General features: G+C 34.9%; 1 protein-coding gene across 1 annotated transcript; it reads right to left on the bottom strand.

Moving 5' to 3' along the window:
• Window positions 1–194: 194 nt before the first annotated feature.
• Window positions 195–13796, bottom strand: LOC129880976 (aspartic proteinase 39-like). The gene is made up of 10 exons (XM_055955258.1): window positions 13328–13796; window positions 11705–11834; window positions 11290–11537; window positions 9873–10097; window positions 4079–4226; window positions 3892–3959; window positions 2304–2391; window positions 1663–1738; window positions 863–934; window positions 195–570 (listed from the first exon to the last, which is right to left on the bottom strand). Exons 1-10 carry the CDS (start codon window positions 13543–13545, stop codon window positions 416–418), a joined length of 1428 nt encoding a protein of 475 aa, XP_055811233.1. The 5' UTR covers window positions 13546–13796; the 3' UTR covers window positions 195–415.
• Between the last annotated feature and the right edge of the window lie 2794 nt (window positions 13797–16590).

Below are 16590 nucleotides of genomic sequence, written 5' to 3' on the forward strand. Positions count from 1 at the left end.
TCAGTAATTTACTGAGTTCTAAATTAATAATCTGTACAAGATTTACCAACAACAGAATCTTTCCAACACATAGACCTAGGTGTATGATTGACCCCAACTATTAACGAAAGACAAATTTGAACCATTTCGCAAAGTTCAACAAGGGCAAATTTGAACCTTTGCTCTAAGCATTTTAATAGAAACAGAGTAAATATATCCAGAACTCCACTTTCATTATGCATTTGCAACATAAACCAGCTACATACAAAATGGAATTCTTTGTCAATCTGTTCTATATTTCATCTGAATGTAAAATATGCACACACAGCTTGACAGTAACAAGCTGCTGTATCAACACTTAGATTTTTTATTTTTTTTAACAGTCGAACGAACGCTTCTTGTCTCAGGTACCAAAGAAGCTAATACTTACCAGATTTTACCAGTTGAATAGATAATTGTGCAGCAGAGCTACTAACAACAAGAATGTTAGAGTTATTTCCGCTGTCAAACGAGAGCAACTTGACAGAGTGTGAGCACCTACTATATGAACTAATCCAGTAATTTCATCTTTTAATGAAATGTTTGATGAGCCTGAAATCAACCACAATACAAAACTTGATGAGTTTTAACAGTGAACTTAACCGAACCTTTCGGGCAATATAAAAGATCCTGACTCATAAAAGCTGAGCAAAGCATTTGTTGTTCATAGGGAACTGAATTACAACTGTGTAAGAAATTATGGTTTCTACTGTGAAAAGATTGCTTCAAGATGCAATCACTTCCCAGGCCAAATGCAAGAAAAAGTTTATCCAGACAAAGCATATACAATTCCCAACGTACCAAAATGTAGTGGAAGTATCGAACAGATATAATCTATACTTACAATTATATTCAGTCCAACCAATGGCCTGGTTTTCAAGATCATACAGGATTAGATTATTTGAGAGTAACAAATCTGCAAGCATCAAAATACCTCCAAGGCTTTAGAAGGAAATGAGACATCAGATAGTGAAAGAATCATCTTTAAGTTTCTTAAGATGGAGCGTCCAACCAAGGAAACATACAATGTAATTGAAAGGAATCAGATAAACAGTATCATCACAGCAATTGACCAATTCAAACAGTATTAGAAGAGCTGGAAAGAGAATTTGGACGTAAATCATCGACACGAGGTCCCAGAGCACTCCCAGATGGTTTGGGCCTCTGGGATATATCAAATGAGTGCTAAGACAATAGTTCATAATAAAGGTCCTGAGGAATGAAAGAAGAAATAACTAAACAACAGAAGGTGCACAATTCATAGAGATTCAGCCCTTAGTTGGTCCAGTTAATTTTAATTAAAAGAAAAAGAAGATCAAAAGGTTAACAGCAAAGGACAACTATATTGATTATGATCTTTACTCTTCAGCTACACAGTTCAAGAAGAACAGCATACTTAAGTTGCCCTATGACAGTTTTTTTTTTTTAAATGGTAAAAGTTTTATTAATCAACGTATCAAGATGGAACGAACATTACAAGGAAGTACAGAACAGAACTTCTATGTCATCATGACTGATCCCTATTTTCTCTAAATGCATTAGTTTTCAAACTTAAAAATTCAAAATCCAAAATACAATAATCCAAACACAGAATAGCAGCCTTGACATTTGCAATTAACAAAAATGAAAGAAAGATAAACACACCTCCGAAAAGTGTGAGGTTCCATTTGTCCGTTGATAAATTACCACTGTTTTGCCATCCAATGCAAAATAAATCTTCCTAAAAGAGTATACGGAAGTCAGATCTACTGGCAAATGTAATATTCCACATAGAATCAACTAATGTATACACTATTCCCTCAACGTTTGTCATTTACTTTTTAGTAAACATGATCATGAAGATAGAATATTTTCTCAGAGAAAATCAATTGACAGCTTATGCTATGATAAATTCATACAAATATAAAGTTCAGAGATATTATTTGCAATTGTTTATAATCCTTAGAAGGGAAAAGGAGGTAGATTTGTGTGAATCCCCTCAAATAGCTGGCACATCATGTAACTGAAATAGTACTAATGACAAACGGGAAGCTGCTACCTAATTCACAGCTGAAGTAAGCAGAAGTCATCTACTCTTAAAAAATTACACAATTATGAAGCAATCCACATTCCACTCTCCAAGTTCAAGCAATTTGTCTGGATAGTCAATGGCCCTACACTACTAACCATAAGTGATATTTGAAAACTCCATTCTAATTACATTAAATCAAAAAGCTCAAAACATAATGCTAAACTAAAAAGAACACTCTTTTTTTGTCAGGATGCTAGTAAAATATGATACTTACATATGGGAACAGATACTCGTGGGGTCTAACTCTTAAAGATAGAGAATTTTCGAAATGAAAAGTGACTTGAGGGAATCCATCATCAACACTGCAATAGTTGGAGCCAAAAGTTACTGCATTTGGATATATTTCTACCTGGAAGACTAAAAAAAGCTGTAAAATACAAGAATAGTAAGAGAAACATTTCAAGAAAAATATTTTCCATAAAAAGGGAAGAGAAGATGTAAAGGACTTGGGCTGCTTACAAAGTTCATTCCTCCATGTGGACCCTCCAGCTGAAACAAGTCCCCCATATAAAATAATATATTTTTTTCTTTATATTTTTTCTTTATTAGTTTACTAATGTAAAGATATGACACTTGGGACTAACTCAACCCCAAAAACTAGATCATGAGGGGAGGATTGTTCAAATCCATATAAGACCACCAGTCCATTCCAAACCAATGTGGACCTATTTTAACCCACTCTAACACCCCGGCCCCTTCACGCTCAGGCCCAATAGGAGCGTGGACCGCGAGTCCAAACGGGGATGGACCTGACTCTGATATCATGTAAAGATATGGCACCTGAGCTTAACTCAACCCCAAAAGCTAACTCATGAGGGGAAGATTGCCCAAGTCCATATAAGCAGACCACCAGTCCATTTAACAAATTTTTAAGGCAACTAGTTATATACCCATCACCATAAGTTAAACCTCTTCATATTCAAGTGGACCAATATATCAGAAAGTAAATTTCCATAGCTGTTTTATTACTCAGAGTGGCCAAACTATTCGGTTAACTAAATTTGATGAGTAGTCGAATTACGTAATAAAAACAACATTCAAAAAATTTAGTTTTGCAAGAATACTTTCGAAGCAATAGATTATGCTGGACTAGGTTACAAAACCAAGGTATGGATGCAAAAGCAGTGAAATGTGTGTTGCTAAAACCATGATTTTTAGTTCTTTACAACTGCCACAAGACAGAATAAACAGAACAGAACAGCTTTAAATGCTCTAATATCATTATTCCGCATGGTGATCATCATCAGACCAAGCACCACAGTTGAAATAACTTTATTGCAAGTCAAGGATTGACAGTTATTCTAGAAAAGTTGATTGCTAATCTTTTGCAGGATCCAAGTCATTATAAAAGAGGACTTTTGATTCTTTGGGCATATATCATGTTGCTCATCCTAAATTAACTTGCACAGTATGTGAAGCATGGCCACATGGATCAGTATAAATTGCTCAACCTCATCTAATTTCCACTAGTTTGATACAATAATTTGAATCAATTCAGTTATCAACTGTCAGTTAATCTTTAGATAGAATTAGCCATCAAATTCCACCTCCTTGCGGACAAAATCTCAAGAAGTAGAGTATAAATGATAGCATGACGGAACTTCAGAATCGAATTGCTGCTGCTCCTTAATAAACAAGCTTCAAGCACACAACAGCAGCTAAGTTAGCCTTCATAAGGATGTTGATTGAGAAATTGAAGAGTAATGTGATGAAATAAAGAAGAAACCACAAGTTAGAAAGATAGCATAACTTCATTCAATTACAGACTGCAGAAAGAAATGAGTGCTCAGTACGCAACATACCTTCCAGAGTATTCAAAGCATGTATACTCGTCATAACGCAATTTCAGATCAGGTTGCCAGGAGAATATCTGACAGAAGTGAAGAAATACAAAACATTTCAATAGTTTTAGGTAGAAACATTTATATCTATTTGTGATTCAATTAAGTGGCCACCAATAAGACTAAACGAACCATAGAAGCAAACTACCTTTTTCACTAGTGGACTATAAATCACCTCAGGAAGATAAGCCAATGTTGTTCCACTATCAATTATAACTCCATTCATAAATACATCAACAGACAGGTTTAGAAACTGATAACCAACTTCCACTGCCATCATATTGACACTGTAATGCCTAAGAAAAAAAGACAGTTTAAAGAATTTAAATTGCTGCATTTCTCAACCACAAGGAGAAAAAGATGTGACACTGAAGTACTAACAGAAACCTGAATAAGTAATATTTAACTAGGAACAGAAGTTGTATGACAGATGTTCTGGGAGATTAACCCAAAAGAAGATCCGAAGTTACAATTAAACTATTTCACTAATATTTGTGAGATGGAATTAGACATTCATGAGGTTCACAAGACATTTCAATCAAGAGGGGTTTTACCCAAAAATCTTAAGAGACCGTAAAAATACCACACAGGATATCAACTTTTCATCCACCAGGAATACAAAATTACATTTTGGTTAAGTTGATGTCCTCTGTGGTATTTTTATATTCCTAAATGATTTCCTGATAACTTTTATATTCCTAAATGATTTCCTAATACCACACAGGATATCAAAATGTAAAGTTATTTTATGGTGTATTTCCTAATACCACACGGTATTTTTATATTCCTAAATGACTTCCTAAGACCACACTTAGTGTATCAAAATCTTAGTTATTACATTTCATCCACCAGTAATATAATATTTTTCCTAAATGATTTCCTAATAATCCTGACTGGTTGACAGAGTACATACATAATCTTACCAATATCTAGATACAAATTTTTAATATTTTGATGAGTAAACCTTAATATAAACAAATGGGGTCTAAGTATATAATCGAAAACATCGAACCAATAGTGAAGTAGTTCCAAGACTCTTATTAACCCCTTTCAAAACCCTTGTACAACTCATGCGTGGCAATTGTAACTCAACATATCGGATTCTGACTACTGGACATCCATGCAACAGAATCCAGAGAACAAGTAGGAGTATAGGGCTAAATCTCCCAGGAGAAGCATGGTGTTCCAAAAATGAGCCAGTTCTAGGAAGCAATCTTTGATCGGGCTCCTAGATATTCCTCCATAAAAATAAATATACAGGATGTTTGAAAATAAGCTAGTTTCAGGCAACAATCTTTAATGAGATCAGTAAATATTTCTCAACAGAAAAAATAGTTGTCTAGAAAGATTGAAGACAACTACAAGGACAAAAGATTGTAAGTACTATGAATAAGAGAGGGGTCTCATCAAGGCCTTAGCAGAGAAAGATAGGGTTGGGCCATTCCATGAGGGCATTCAGAATCTCAATAACTTTCCAGAAAGGGAAAAAAATGAAAAGACAAGAAATGATCCCATGGAAAAATACCACTGCGAGATTATGGTGCAAGATTTTGTGGTTTCAAAAGGTTATATAAGAAGCTATAAGCATGGTAAGAACATGGTGCCAAAAACAATGAAGGCAGTGATTTTAAAGTTAATAACACATGGCATATCATGCAACTAGTAATCAATGTTTCATTTTCTCTTCTTTCTTCTCCAGGAGCTTTTTAGGTCTGACTTCAGGCACGGCCCGCCTTTCTGCTTCTAGGTCCGTAAATGGCGCCAAGCGGGCTTGTCACTATGCCCCTTGATGAATCGAATGGTCCTTTGACGTTCGCTTGAATCTGAGGACCAGCATAGATCTCATGATACCCGCCCACTATAAGTACGAAAAAAACCCTGCCCTTCCTTTGCTACTAGGAAAGTAAGCGACTTCTGTTAGACGTGGACCTTACGTTGAATTGATGCATCATGTGCAACATCCAACTATTGGGAAAAAAGGCACCGACTAGTTCCCATTCCTTCCGGACCGCCTTCAAGCAGAAAATAATAACAGAGAAATTAAAGAGAATAAAAACGGGGAAATTTTCATAAATGTACTACATTAAGAAAATATTTACCATTTATAACAATAATATTTTTTTTATAATACAATTTTAATACATATTAGCGAGAATAATTTATAAAACTCATATAATACAAGTTTTATTCATGGATAATATATTTATCACATACTTTAATACACTTATAATACATTGTGTCAATTTCTTACCAAACATGTATAATATATTTTAAAACACTTATATTACATTTATATTGCATGCATAATTCACTTTTAATACATGACAGATATATCATAATATTGCTTGACGTTGAAGTTAGGCTTGGTGCTCAGGCCATCCAAAAGAGAAGTAGTTGCAAGTATCTTGGGTCTATCATGCAAGGCAGCGGGGAGATTGACGATGATGTCACACATCGTATTGGGGTAGGGTGGATGAAATGGAGGCTCGCTTCCGGAGTGCTATGTGACAAGAATGTGCCACCAAAACTTAAGGGCAAGTTCTACAAAGTGGTGGTTAGACCGGCTATGCTGTATGGGGCGGAGTGTTGGCCAGTTAAGACTTCTCACATTCAAAAGATGAAAGTTGCTGAGATGAGAATGCTGAGATGGATGTGTGGGCACACCAGGAGCGACAGGATTAGAAATGAGGCTATTCGGGACAAGGTAGGAGTGGCCTCGGTGGAAGACAAGATGCGGGAAATACGACTGAGATGGTATGGACATGTGAAGAGGAGAGACACAGATGCGCCAGTGCGGAGGTGTGAGAGGCTGGCCATGGATGGTTACAGAAGAGGTAGGGGTAGGCCGAAGAAGTATTGGGGAGAGGTGATTAGACAGGACATGGCGCAGTTACAGCTTACGGAGGACATGACCTTAGATAGGAGGGTGTGGAGGACCCACATTAGGGTAGAAGTCTAGTTCATAGTCTCGTTATTCTTCTCTATTCATAGGTGTAGTAGTGCATTACGATCTCTTGCGCTTTGACTTCTGATTTCTGTTATTTCTGTTATTATTTATTACTTTCTATGCTTTGATTACTCAATTTTACCTGTGACGCTTTCATTATTTATTTAATCGTTATTTGTTATTAGTCTTTATTTATTTGTATTTATTTGTTATCTATTTGTTATTTGTTTGTTGTTTTTCTCATAAAGCTTTTAATTTTCTATTCTTATCTAACATTTTTTATGCATTTATGCTTTTACTGAGCCGAGGGTCTCCAGGAAACAGCCGTCCTACCTTGGTAGGAGTAAGGTCTGCGTACATTCTACCCTCCCCAGACCCCATGTTGTGGGATTTCACTGGGTTGTTGTTGTTGTTGTTGTTGTTGTATTGCTATAAATGGTAATAAATAAAAAGTATCGCTAAAATCAGTAATTATTTATTAAAACGTGTTTTTCCTAGTAATTTTTCCATAAAAACAACACAAGATTTAACGTGGAAATCCAATGCGGAAAAAACCACGGACCACCCAGAAAAATATTCACTATATGAAAAAAAATTACAATCATATAATACACAATATTTCTCTTACACACCCCAATACCTAAAATACTATACCCAAGAGACCTCCAAGAGAAACCATCCCTAAATCCCTCAATGGTAAGAAAATACTATACTATATATTTTATATATTTTGGTATTTGGTATATTTTTGGTGCAGATACGAACAATGGAGCTAAGCTTCTTAAATAGCTAACAAAAGCTATTTTCATATGCTATCTCACTGATGTGGGATAGACAACATTTTTTACCCTTTTTTTCTTCCTTTTTCAAATCAATAATCAACAAATCTCCACCTTTGAAAAAGAAAACAAAATACCACTCATTGGCCCTTTATAGTTGTTCAGCTACACATAACAGAATCAGTTCTCCACATGACACAAAACTCGACCAACCATGCGCAGCTGTAACCTTCACATTGTCTGCTACCGACAATCATAATTCTAATATCAAGAATTATCATACCTCTCATCACAAAGAGTACCTCCACTCAGAATAAATATTACCAATCCAAAAAATTTCACTTGAAATCATTTCCCAAATTCAAGAATTTCAGTTTCGGCTCATGTCGAGAAAACCTGCTAATAACTTATGGTGCAACCCTCTTGTTGATTTCCTGATAGTCCATTAGCCATAGATATCCTTTTCACTACACACCTTGGCATCACCTATCAACCAATGCCCATGTGCAAATGTGGACACGCTAGAATTATACCATCCTCTATCATCACAAACCTTGGAAAATTACAACATGTCATAAGGATACCTATCCTAGCGTACTGTCGGAGCCCTTGCCGAACCGCTCCTTACAATCCTACCTTATCCGAGTTTACCAACTATTGATCAAAGTTCCCAGTCCACAAAGATTCCAAAAACACCACTAGACAAAGCCTCAATTTTATTTTTGCCATTTGACCAGTCTTTGAATCTTTAACCACTTTTGATCTCCTCTTGCGTTAACAGAGAGCCACAAAAGTCTCAAAGCTATATCCCCACCGCAATCATACATGTCATAAATCACAACTGCCATAGTTCGAGAACCATCGCTGAAGCTTCTTCATCTCTTAACTAATGCATACCAGATTTAGACAACATTTGTGGAAAAATTTTCATCAGCTTTCACTTTATTTTTCACGCAACCAGCTCCAAAACTCATTCTCTAACCAAGCTTCTCAAATCCTGTCCCCACATGCTTAACAGTACTAATAAATGGACAATAGCAATGAAAAAGTACGCACTAAATTAGTTCTCGGGAAAGAGAGATGGATCACAACAGATACACTTAAATACCAAGTCTTTCCTTAGCCAGAACCTCTTTAGATTGCACTTATTTCCACTATTACCAAATATACAAGTACCCCAAAAGCAACTCCACTAGAATAGCAAACTCCACCGGAATCAGACTCCACTTGTTATTCCACCAGGACTAAACTTCTGCTTGAAAACAATAATTCTAATTTAGAAATTTTTTCTGATGTGGAAGATCAGACAAAGCTGCAACCACAAAGCATACTAAAATTTCAAAAGAATTATTCCACACCTAAGGCTTTAATGCCACTTGTTGGGAAAAAAGCACCGACTAGTTCCCGTCCCTTTCGGACCGTCTTCAAGCAGAAAATAATAACAGAGAAACTAAAGAGAACAAAAACAACACAAGATTTAACGTGGAAACTCAATGCGGGAAAAACCACGAACCACCCAGAAAAATATTCACCATATGAAAAATTGTTACAACCATATAATACACAATATTTCTCTTACACACCCCAATACCTGACCTCCAAGAGATACCATTCCTAAATCCCTCAATGGTAAAAAAAATACTATACTATGTATTTTATTTGATATTTGGTGTATTTTTGGTATAGATACAAACAATGGAGCTAAGCTCCTTAAATAGCTAACAAAAGCTATTTTCATAGGCTATCTCACTGATGTAGGATAGCCAACATTTTTTACCCTTTTTTTCTTCCTTTTTCAAATCAATAATCAACACCAACAATGATGGTTCCTTATTGTCCATTAGACTCCTTCCCCCTTCTCAACTACGAAAAAGTTTGAGAAAAGCCTGAAAGCCCCCAAAGAATAAAGACGGAATTCGATTCACTCCCCATTCTCTCTTAAACAAACATAGCCACAATGCCTACTTTAGTTATTCTTCCATCCAGAGAATGGATGTTAGGTGCATAAGAAACTGTGACAAACGAAGCCATGACGGTTTTTGCTATCTTCCAATATTTCAAAAAGAAAGGTAAGTCAACAATTTAAAGTGGTCAACTTCAATAACAGCATCCTGCACGCAAGACTCTGACAACTAGTTCAGAGAGAAATGTTACAATTAACAAAAGAGCAGTAAAACGAATCAAAGCTTTATAATGTATTGGGAAAATGTACATACTGATTAGGCACCAAAGAAGTCATGTTTACTTTTGGTTGCACAACATTCCCAATGGCAAAAATACCACCACCATTCACACCATCTAAACAGTGTGCAAACATATTCTTCACTTTGCCAGATGAAGCCAGCTGGGAAAGTATGGATGAGTTTGATTTCCCAAATCCAAGAATCCCATCAAAAGCTTCATCAGAGGAAATCAGGTCAGCAGATTGTGAAGCACCACATCTGCGAGAATTCAAGGGGAAACATCAATAAACTTATTATCCAAGAAAGAAGCGAGAAAGAACAACAAAGGGAATAAGAGAAAATGTGTCACCAGATCTTGGCTCAACTAACGCATAATTATTGGCACCAAATGAGTATTCAAAAGTCCAAATTTCACGTAAGGTTGCAGACCACTCATAAATGCTAAGTGAACCAAAGAATAACAAGCATGAGTTTAAAAATTTTTGAAGCAGAGGTAACCATTTTGATGTTAGCGCCTTGCTTGATCTGAGTATGAAACTGTTTCTGGATATTTACACTAAGTGACTATTACACATTTGATTAAAATAATAATTTCATTGTAACAAAGATTACGTACTAGCTCTAGATGTACCCATAGCATGAACTTCTTGAAGCATAGCCCTTTATTTTATAAAAAGACTTAGCAATAGAGATACAAGATGTCGAAAAGACAATTTGAACTTAAATTAACTATTCATTACTCAAAGTACGCAATCCCTTTGTAAATCTGAGATTGGCATAGCTTGAAGAATATCTTGGCTATAGACCACATTGAAGCTATCAAGACCTTTCTAATACATTATCAGTAGGTATGCATTGATTTTGTCGAATCCTTGAATTCTTTTCCCGCTAAATTCTTCAAAATAGCACAAGCCTAAACAAATTTTCGGAGTGCTTTTAAACATCAAAGAACCCTTTAAGAATGTAACCATTCACATTTTGCAAGGAACTACAATTTTAACAACTAAAACAATTGTTGCCACCATCATATAGCAAAAAAACAATGTGAGATGTCCACTAAACATACAACACAAAGAAGAGATGAGAAACTTCTTCTATACATTTTTCAAGTGTTGTTGAGCGTTTATTTGTTTGGGGGGGGGGGGGGTTAGCTTTAAAATAAAGAATTTTGAGGAAAGGCAGAAAAATTTAATGCAAGGTGAAAAACTCAAACTATCTAAAAGTCTGGGTAGGAGACCTAGCAATGGAGGAAAAGCAGCTAATAGTAAGGACATCGATTTGCAAGTGTTGTAATAATGGAATAAGTGCACTCTCAAGGATTTTATCGAGCATGATAATCATGTAAGATCACCTAGTTCAATCAAATGTTTACAAGTCAAGCTCTGGATTGAGGATTATAAGAGCTAAAGATATATTATTTCGGTCTCATGTTAGATAACATACATCTTACCCAAAAATAACACTCCCGTTTCCTGATTTAGTTTGGAGATCACCTGACACCTTATCGTAATGGACAACATCCTCCACGAAGAAGCCATTAGAAGAGCTTCCATCTCCATAATTTTGTTTATAATGACAAGAACTATTACCAGAGCAGCCTAACACTGGACCTCTGTAGAAGTCTTTGCAAAATGACTGACCACAAACAACGAGTTTACCAGTCAGCGAATCCCTTGGATTGTAGAGTGTTAGCTCCATCTGACCAGGAAAACATTCAGATAAAAAAAGGACGGAGTACAGCATCAAGTAAAAATTGCTTTACTTTCGAGAGCAATTCATATACTGAGCAGAAATAAAATATAGACACACAAAAACAACTATAAATGTAAATATAACACATGTCAGTGTATCTAAAAGAAACATACATCATGATAGCCTCTTTTGGGGCATCTTTGACATGCAATGCAATTAACCCACATTATGTCACTTCCTGTATCCACTTGAACAAAATAATTATTTGGAGGTGTTCCAATCCCAATCTTAGTATAGTAAAGCCTGTAATAACAAAAGATCAAGGGAATGATTTCAATAGCAGCCCAAACTGACGCCTACAGTAACGAACTATCATTCGAGATATATATAACTGATTGTTGTGAGCCACTTAAATTTGCATGGAGAAAGATTCTCATCAGTTTATCCAAATAATCAGAGAAACCAACTGACAAAACTTATGCATTTAAAAAATATCATTCAACCATGGAATTCATCATCTTATCCAATTTACCCGAGATCTAAGCATCTTCTGGAAATTATTAATTCAGCAGATGATAGGCTTAATTAAAAGCTGACACTGAAAATATAGCCAATTGATAATTCATGCAAACTCTTCAAATACAACAAGAACTTTTACAGCCACTACTGTCAGAGGTGGGCCTAGGATTTGAAGACAACGGGGGCCCCAACTAATGTAGCAGCCCAGACTCGATCTCGGGTCGTGCAGTCATCGCTCAAGGGCCTAAGGGGCACCCTGACCAAATGGCCCAATCCAGCAGATATGTTTGAAGTGCCTTTTAAAATATATGCTAGTTCTTTAAGGTATATATACCAAGTCTTTTTCAAAGTTAACGAGTGCACGTGCACCCCCAACCCACCACGTGGGTCTACCTTTGACAATTGTAACACATGGATGGTGCACAACCTACTCAAGTTTGACCTGCTCAATTTAATCCATTTAAAAGTTGTTCTAGTATGTAACCCAAATTGATCAATGAGCGAAACATTGCCAAAATATTTTCAAAAAGATTTAGAAGAAATTGTTTGAGCCGAGGGTCTTTCGAAAACAGTCGTCCTACCTTAGTAGGAGTAAGGTCTGCGTACACCCAGTGGCGGACCCAGCATGTATCTAGGGGGTTCATCCGAACCCCCTTTGACGAAAAATTATACTATTTATACATGGTTAAAATATTTTTTTATGTATAAATAGTAGATGTCGAACCCCCTTCGACTAGTTCGTGTGTCTACTTTTTCAGTTTAGGAACCCCTTATTAAAAATCCTGGTTCCGCCACTGCATACACTTTATACTCTCCACTCTCCAGACCCACGTTGTGAGATTTCACTGGGTGGTTGTTGTTTGATATGTCTTATTCAGCAGTAAATAAAAAAAGAGTGTATTGGGTAGTTAAAAAATTATAAAAGAACAAATAAAAAAGTAACTTTTGGACAGATCACTGACTCGACCCATCTTAACCCTTCCAAATTCAGCTTAACCCGCCCATTTGACCTCCTAACAAAAAGCTTCCTTCAATCCACACATCAGCAAAAGCAACAATTCCAGCAAAATGTACAACAATTCCAGCAAAATGTACAACTTCACGATGCATCACTGTCCGTCATTTCCAATGACAAACACCACAGCAAACTGTGTATATACACTCATGCCTCAACTCCTTCATATCCATATATATGCTTAAACACGCAGAATCATACACATACAAACAAACATAAAAAAATACACAATTTAATATAAGGAGTAAACGGAAAAACAAACCCAACGGAATCGGGACGGCCAGTACCGCCGATAGGAAGGTCAATTCCGGCGAGAATATGTAGATGACGCATTTCATCATGAGCTTTTAGGGCACGCAGATTCGTCTCCAACCCAGCAAACTTAGAATTCACCTTAATTACCCCTTCAGATACCACATTTACACGGTAAACAAGTATAACTAAAAACAACAAAACCCAACCAAAATCGAATTTTCCCATTCTGGGTACTTCCCAAATACTGAAATTAACAACCCCAACTGCCTCTTTTTACTTGAATTAACAGCAAAAACGATGATCAGGAACGGAAAAAGAGCCAAAAAAATGAAATTGGCCCAAGAAAAGTATATAAAAATGGAATTGAGAAAATGGGTTTTTCTTGGTCTTCTCGAAAATGGAGTTTTGTGAAGCTAAAAAGTTGAAAACCAGAGAGAAAAGGGAACGGAAAGAGACGTCATGCATGTGTTTCTTCTTCTCTGTTTGGAATGGAGGGAAAAGAATGGAACAATTTTTTGTTGTACTATAATTATATTTCCTCCGTCCATTTCTATTTATTCAGTATTCTAAAATAAATATTGATTTTTATGCATTCAATTTAAAAAATTAAGATATAATTTATTATTTAATAATATTTAATTTATTCTTAATATTAATTATATAGTCATTTCTCTAATATATTTTCTAAAATATTTAATTTGATATATATTCAAATTGTAATATAATAAAATTATCTTTTTATTTATTGATTTGGAAGTAATATGCCAAATTAAATATGAACCAGTAAAAATAGACTATGGGAGTATTTTATAAGGAAAAACTAAAGAAAATTTGGGAAGAAATTAAATGACTTACTCTCTTTATATTTGGTTTCTCTATCTGTAAATAGATATAAGTAACTTTTTTTTGGAACATGGAGTGTTGATCGGGAATTGTAATAAAATGAATTGAAGATAGTCTAAACTATCGAGTAATATAACAATACTAACATATTTAATATAAGTGGAGTTTGGGGGCGATGAGTAGTGTGCACATTTTATCTTTACCTATATTGAAGAGGAAAATTATTTTCGATATCATACACTCAGCTTTAAAAAATTATTTTTTAAAAATGAATTGAAGAAAATGTAAAATATAATATAATAATAATAAAGAACAAAATTGATTTGTACGACTTTTCTCCAATTGGCATCGAAAACTTTTGTTTCCAACTCTAGGCCCTCCAAATGATACAGCACTCACTATGGGTGCCTTACTAAATTTTGTAGTAATATCACACGCTGTTAATGTTGCAAGGGCACCACCAAGACTATGTCCTGTCACAGTTATACTTAATGGCTCATCACTATATTTATCAAGAATGTTGCCAATTTCTTCTCTAGTCTGCAGTTTGTCAGCATCAAACTCTTAGGATAAAGACACGTGGCGTACGTGGGTGATGACATGTCAAAGTCGAAACAATGATAGGCTGCTTCAAGATCTCTTTGCGGAGATCATCATCAAGTGGATCAAGCAAGCCTTCCCAATTATTGATCCCTTGGAATTCCATCCACCGATCTTGGAGTTCAGCCACTGCTCTGTCTCCAATAGAGCAGTGGTCGGACCTCGAGGTCCACAAGCTCGTGGTCTTGAAGCTACGAGCTTCGAGTCGGTTAGTACTCAATGTAGAACACTTTGAAATAGGGAGTATCAATCCCATAAGTTGTTTGGTTAAAATAATATTTCAATTTGATTTGAAAATATTTCCACTTGAGAGCCTCATGATCATGAGTAAAAGTGGTATGTAGTTTTTACAAGATTCTTGGAATGTGGATGATTGAGGCTCTTTTTTGTGGAGTAATAATAATATTAATGCATATACTTTCACTTAATTATTACAATTGTCTGCACTCAAATGAGAGAGCAATTTATAGTTGTTCCCAATTAAGTTCCAAACTAGCTAAAAGGATATATATAGTGGGTGGTGGGGTAGAAGGGACAATATTACGAGGAAGACAATATATTATATGATAGAATTTGGAGGCGGACGGTGCATTAAGTTTGGATGATTTAATAGTATAATTTTTTTGGATGATTTAATAGTATTAAAAAAATTAAATTGATGGAATACATTAGCGATCTCTTTTAACTTGGCTGTTAATTTTATTTAGACATTCAAATTATAAGTTGTTTCGATTGAATTCTTACAAGAAAATGTGATAATTAAAGTATTCCTATTAGACATTCTAAACACAAATTTGGAAAAAAAAATTGTGCGTATTCTCAAACGTAATTACATAGATAATTAGCTAACCACTTATATATAATATATTACATTCCTGTAATTATATGCATTAGTCTCAATAAGTCGTATAATTAAACCTCATGTATATTCAGGTGATTTCTTTTTATTTGTCCTAGTCATGATAGAAGGAGTTATTTGATATTCATTGCTAATGAGAGGTGGCAAGTATTCCGTGAAATGAGTTGTGTTGCGTGCAAGTTGATCTTGACACCATAATTATATTTTAAAAAATGAAGACATGTTCCAAAATTGAAGTTGATGTGTATAATTAAATGAGATGACATATTTTATTCATTTAACTTAATTACTACCTAGCAGACGCTTAAAAATATGTGTGAATTTTTTTCAAAATTTGAATACAAAGTACTCCCTCCATCTCATTTTAGTTGTCATGATAATGTTTTGCACAATTTTTAAGAAAACATTAATTAGGAATGTTGTTTGACTAATATACCACTTATTAATTCTTTAATATTTATATATTTATGTACCTCCTCTTAGTTCGAGAATAATTATTGTTAAGGGTAAATTTGGAAAAATATAATTAATTCTCTCTATTTAAATTGATAATTATTTTGAGATAATTATTTTTAGTATACATGACAACTAATATAGAACGGAGGAAATATCTAATAAGAACTCTTAATTATGCATTCAAATGTTTAAATAAATTGTAATTCAAATATCTAAATAATAAACTTTTAAAAAATAATAAAGTATTAAACCAAAAAGTGTAATAATAAATAACTTAATGGCGAAAACTCAAAAATTCATGATTTTCCGATAAAAAACTATTCCCCCATGGGAAGTATTGACATGTCAGCAGACAACATTAAAGAAAATCTGACATAATAATTTTCACATGTGAACCACCTGGAGGAACTAATTAGGAAACGAGTAAAATAAATAGCGTATTATAACTCATTTGTTTTCCGACCATATTGCGGCGCAGTCCATAGTAACACGTACGTGTCCATTTGGTCGGA

This window comes from Solanum dulcamara, chromosome 2 (genome assembly GCF_947179165.1).
Source record: "Solanum dulcamara chromosome 2, daSolDulc1.2, whole genome shotgun sequence".
Classification (NCBI taxonomy): Eukaryota; Viridiplantae; Streptophyta; class Magnoliopsida; order Solanales; family Solanaceae; genus Solanum; species Solanum dulcamara.